Source organism: Vombatus ursinus, unplaced genomic scaffold (assembly GCF_900497805.2).
Source record: "Vombatus ursinus unplaced genomic scaffold, bare-nosed wombat genome assembly UNPS02005412.1, whole genome shotgun sequence".
In the NCBI taxonomy this organism is placed as follows: Eukaryota; Metazoa; Chordata; class Mammalia; order Diprotodontia; family Vombatidae; genus Vombatus; species Vombatus ursinus.
The window spans coordinates 1-5,624 of NW_020945190.1; the positions used below are offsets into that span (position 1 = coordinate 1).

Consider the following 5,624-nt stretch of genomic DNA (forward strand, 5'->3'; position numbering starts at 1 on the left):
CATTCAAAGCGTTTTTCACCAGTGTGAACTGTCTGATGTTCATTAAGGCGTGTCTTCAAGCGAAAGGCTTTCCCACATTCACTACACTCATAAGGTTTTTCTCCACTATGAATTCTCTGATGTTGAATAAGGGTTCTACTCTGGCAGAAGACCATCCCACATTGATCACACTCATAACGCTTCTCGCCACTGTGAAGCTTTTGATGTTGAGTAAGTTGTCTTTTCAGGCGGAAGGCACTCCCACAATCAGTACAGCCATATTGTTTTTCTCCAGTGTGAATTTTCTGATGTTGAGTAAGTCCTTTGCTTAAACGGTAGGCCTTCCCACATACATCACATTTATAAGGTTTCTCTCCAGTATGAATTCTCTGATGTTGGATAAGTCCTGTTCTCCAGCGGAAAGCCTTGCCACATTCATTACAGCTATAAGTTTTCTCTCCAGTATGAATTATCTTATGTTCAACAACCCCTGATCTTCGTCTGAAGGCCTTCCCACATTCATCACATTCATATGGTTTCTCTCCAGCATGAATTCTTTTATGCAATGAAAGTCCTGCGTTATGAGTAAAGGCCTTCCCGCAGTCATTACATGTAAAAGGTTTCTCTCCAGTATGAATTCTCTGATGCCGTATGAGATATGCGCTCAGTCGGAAGGCCTTCCCACACTCATGACATTCATAAGGTTTTTCTCCAGTGTGGATTGTCTGATGTTGACTAAGGCATGTGGTATTTCGGAAGGCCTTCCCACATTCGTTACATTCATAAGGCTTTTCCCCACTGTGAATTGTCTGATGTTGCATAAGTAAGGCTCTCTGATGAAAAGCCTTTCCACATATAGTACATCCATAAGGTTTCTTTTCAGTATGAATTGTCTGATGTTGAATAAGCTGTGAACTGAGGCGGAAGGCCTTCCCACACTCACTGCATCTATAAGGTTTCTTTCCAATATGAATTTTATGATGTTGAATAAGCAATGTTCTCAGGCGGAAGGCTTTCCCACATTCAGCACATTCATAAGGTTTCTCTCCAGTATGAATTGTTTGGTGTTGAGTAAGCTGCGCACTCTGGCGGAAAGTCTTCCCACAGTCATTACATTCATATGGTTTCTCTCCAGTGTGAATTCTATAATGTTGAATAAGCTGTGTTCTCAGACGGAAGGCCTTCACACATTGATTACATTCATAATGTTTCTCTCCGGTATGAACTGTCCGGTGTTGCTTAAGGCCTGTGCTCTGGCGGAAAGCCTTCCCACACACATTACATTCATATGGCTTCTCTCCAGTATGAATTCTATGATGTTGAGTAAGACTGGCTTTCTGGCTGAAGGCCTTCCCACATTCATTACACTGATAGCGTTTCTCTCCATTATGTAGCCTACCATTTTCAATAAAGTGTGAGTTATACTTAAAGAATTTCATATATTCATTATACTTGGAAAATATCTTCTTTGACTGTATTCTCTTATATTTTCTTAAGTCTGTAGACAGTCTGAAGTGCTTCCTGTTTTTATCACATTTATGGAGAATCATTCCAACAGATAATGTCTGTTGTGCAAAAGGGATGTGCCCTAGACTGAAGCTACTGTTGTAGTTGTTATATTTGCGGCCTTTCAATTTATTTGCAGGTTTCTTTTGGGCTATTTTTCTTTCCTCACTGTTGTGATGCCTCCTTAAGGTGGCATCACATTGCCAGAATGATTCTTCTACTGACATGTCCAGCTTTAGAGCTGACTCCTTGGCTTCATGAGCAGCCTCCCAATCTGAATGAAATAAAAAACAAAACAAAACCATGAATGTCCTCTTTGTTATTCCCGTTCTCCAAATACATCTTCCTGCCTTTTGGATCCTCCATAAAGAAAAATGATTTAATACACATCTGTTTCTATCAAACTGCTTTATACTTTTCTCAGAAGTTCTTGTTTAAATAAGTAGTCCCTCCGTTAGGAGTTTATGTTTTGGTGTTTATCAAATATTAGGGTTCTGGATATTACTTATTAGTTCTTTCCATTTACTGACTTTTCTGTCTGTTAATCGGTACTAGGTATTTTTGATAATTATTACTTTACAATTTAACTGAGATCTTATAATGCTACATCCCTTTCACTAAAATGTTCATTCACTATTTCCCTTCATAGTCTTCACTTTGTTACTCTATGAATTTGGTTACTGTTATGTCAATCCATAAAATATTCCCCTTTATGACTAAATTGGTACAATATCAAATATGTAGATTAATTTAGGAAGTACTGTCATTTTTATTGCATTGGCCTATCTCATCCATAAATATTTTATTTAATATCAAATATTTAATTTTATTAATTTAATTTATATTATATTGATATTATAATTAATATAAAATAATAAATTTAATTAAAATAAACATTTAAATTTATTTAATATTTAAAAAATATTTTACGTGTCTCTAATTTACTTCCTTCATTTCAATCAAAATTATTTTGCATTCCTAATTATGTGAGTCCTATAGATGTTCACTTCCAGATATTTTAAAGATTTCTGTAGTTATTTATTATCCTCCAGATATACCATTTGTACATTACATCAAAGCCTCCTGCTTTGTTGCAGAGTGTCCCTGAAGAAATTTATAAATTCTCAAAAGAGTCTGGCCTATTCATCTACTGATAAAAGATCATGAGGGTAAATGATGTCAATGTATATTTTGAAACTGTCCTATAGAGTTGGCTGAGCAGTATCTATGTTGGGGATAGACAGTAAAGAGACAATGAGCTTGGCATTGAGTTGAAAAGGCGAGCAAGCTAGATTGCTTTGAGAACGCAAAGCATTTACAGACCCCAAGCTTCTCATGAAAGCAAAGTCACATTTTTTCAATACTACTCATTTCCTAGCATTGTTAAGTGGAAATGAGATGTGGCTGTACCATTGCCTCTGAAGAAGCAAAGCCCACACTGAGGGCAATGGAAGGGCCCTGGGTGGGTATGATCAGGCTACATAACACAGAAGCAACAAGGGAGTCTGGTGAGTGAAGGTCTTGGTCCAGGAATTATGTGATAGGACAGATGTACAGCTTACATGGCAAGCAGACAAAAGGACAGCAAGACGGCTCTAATGGACGCCTTGTGATACCAGGAAAAAGCAAGGAAGGCCCCCGACATGTTGGGAAGGCACTCTGTGGTGAACGTGGACAAGCCTGGCACAGAAGAAACTCGTGAAAGGAGTCTGAGAGAAATCCAGGTTAGCTCAAGATCTCCCACATCTACCATAAGAAGCTCCAAATGGAGACATGACCTAGATATGAAAGGCCACATTATAAACAAATTAAAGCAGTAAGGAAGAAGATGCAGAGAACACAAAAGATAAAATGGACAATTGTGATTACATAAATTGAAATGATTTTGCAAAAAAACAAAATCAGTGTTATTAACTACGAAGGGAAACAATTAACTGGAGGAAAAAAAATCTGTGCAGCTAGTTTCTCCAATAAACCTCTTACATCTGACACATACAAGAAAATGAGTCAGGTTATAAGAACAAGAGCTACATTTCATTAGATAAATGGCTGAAGGATGTTTTCTCAAAGGAAAAACAATCCAGGCTATTAACAGACACACACACAAATGCTCAGCATCCCAAATAACCAGAGAAATTGTGAATTAAAGCAACTCTGAGGGTCTACCTCTTACTGAGAATGGCAGAAGGGGAAATGACAACTGATAAAAGGGCTTCAGGAATACTGGCTCACCAACATTATGAGAGTGGAGCTATGGAGTGGTGCCGTCATGATGGAAAGCAATGGAACCATGCCCAGGGTGTCACAAAATTTGGCCCAAGAGATACCACTACTAAACATACACCTCAAAAAAAAAATCAAAGGGAAAGGACTTATTTATAGAAAAATATTGACAGAACTACCTTTTGTTATAGGAAAGATCTAGAAATAAGGTTGGTGCCCATCAATTGAGGAATAGCTGGACAAATCAGAGTGTATTATTACACTGTTACATGCAGTATGTTGTTACACCATAAGAAAAGATGGGAAAGGGTGCATTCAGAGGCACGTAGGAAAACTTAAGTGATGTGAAAAGCAATGAAGAAGCAGGCTACGTAATGCCCGAGAGGAAGGTGAGGACCTAGAAGTGCAAACTGAGACCTCTGTTTCCAGACATGACCAACCAATGGGCGTGTTTTACTTCACTCTGCTTGCTTGGTATGTGTGTGTTTTTAATTGAGGAAGAATTTCAGAGGAGGGGTGGGGAAAGGAAACTAGCAAGTAAAACCAAAAAGAGAAGGGAGTAAAGAAAAAAGGGTCTCAGCAATTTTCAAAAACAAGTGAGCAGAGAGAGATTCAGAAGAAGGCAAAGATAAGCCGGACAGCTTTCAAATTAATATGCTGAATTTATTCTCTAATTTTGATGAGAAACACAAGCTATACACAACACAGATTTGATGCAATGCTTTATGTTTTTCTTTGAATTCTGAAATACTTGTGTTTGTTGCTGTTTGTCAAATTTGGAATAATTTAAAAATAAAAATTATATGTTGTTAAAAAAAAAAGAAATGGATCACAAGCCTGGCAGGGACACCATACAGTAATGATAAGAGGATTTCAGGTATCTGGGCATCTGCTGGAGTTCTCTCTAACTAAAATGGAGGCGCTAATGATATCTTAACTTGCCTTGATAATTTTACGCTTCAAAGCATGGAAGGTATGAAACAAGGGAAATATTGTTCTAGAACTGACTCTTCCAACAAGGCAGAGCCAAGTGCTGGGGTAGAAAAAGAGGGATCATCAGGAAGAAAACACTCCTTTTAAGAGTTTACAACAGAGAAGTCAGACTAGCCCTGACCTTTACGAATGTGCGACACAGAGAGAACAGAATGTCCTGGGGCTGCCCAGGACAGCTATGGAATGACAAAAAGGCGGCTGGTTTTAGGCTAGCTCAGGGAAAAGAAGATCCATCCCAAAGGAGGCCGACGGGAAGAAGATGAAGCAGCTCTTCCTCGGTTTCCCGGCCAAGAAGAATGACCTGGGGGCTGGAAAGGACTCAACAAGAGGGACTAGGAGGAAGTGATACTTAAGACAAGCACTGGGATCTGAAGAGAGCCCCTGGCTGCCTCAAGGAGTGCCAGTCACCTGGCCAGGCGTAGTATATCCCACTGAAAGAGCTGGCAGGTGTGATTACTGAGCCACTGCCAGTGACCTCGGGAATAGCAGGCTGAATGGGAGAGACATTGCTGGGCTGGAAAAGGATAAATGTCCCCACGAAAACACAAAGAAGGCAGTGAATGGATGCTGTGAAGTGGAAGGCAGGGACCTGGCCTCTGAATGCCGCCCCCAGAAGCCAACACTCCAGGCTGGGCGCAAGGAGACCCTCGCCTTCCCCCTTCTCCACTCTTAGCGCTTCCCTTAAGGCCACCATAGCCTGCTGCTGACTCATCTCAGCTTGCAGTCCACTAACAGCCCCAGATCATTTTCCAGTTATCTTCTGCTACCAGAGAAGTTGTTTGTGTGCAGGTTCATCTCTGGGCATCTCAGTAAAGGAGCGTCCAGAGGTGGGAAACCAGAAGGTCGAGGGGCCTTAAGTTCCTGCCATCAAACAACCCAATGAAGCAACTGGGGTGTCTAGTGGGAACGACACCACATTGTCC

At 40.1% G+C, this 5,624-nt stretch overlaps 1 protein-coding gene across 1 annotated transcript; it reads right to left on the bottom strand.

The window, feature by feature from the left end:
- Positions 1 to 5: 5 nt before the first annotated feature.
- Positions 6 to 5,413, bottom strand: LOC114032485 (zinc finger protein 345-like; the record flags this gene model as incomplete). The annotated part of the gene is made up of 5 exons (XM_027847795.1): positions 5,110 to 5,413; positions 4,952 to 5,009; positions 4,823 to 4,877; positions 3,048 to 3,165; positions 6 to 1,759 (listed from the first exon to the last, which is right to left on the bottom strand). Coding segments are annotated over exons 1-5 (2,289 nt in total), but the record flags the coding sequence as incomplete, so codon positions are not given.
- Between the last annotated feature and the right edge of the window lie 211 nt (positions 5,414 to 5,624).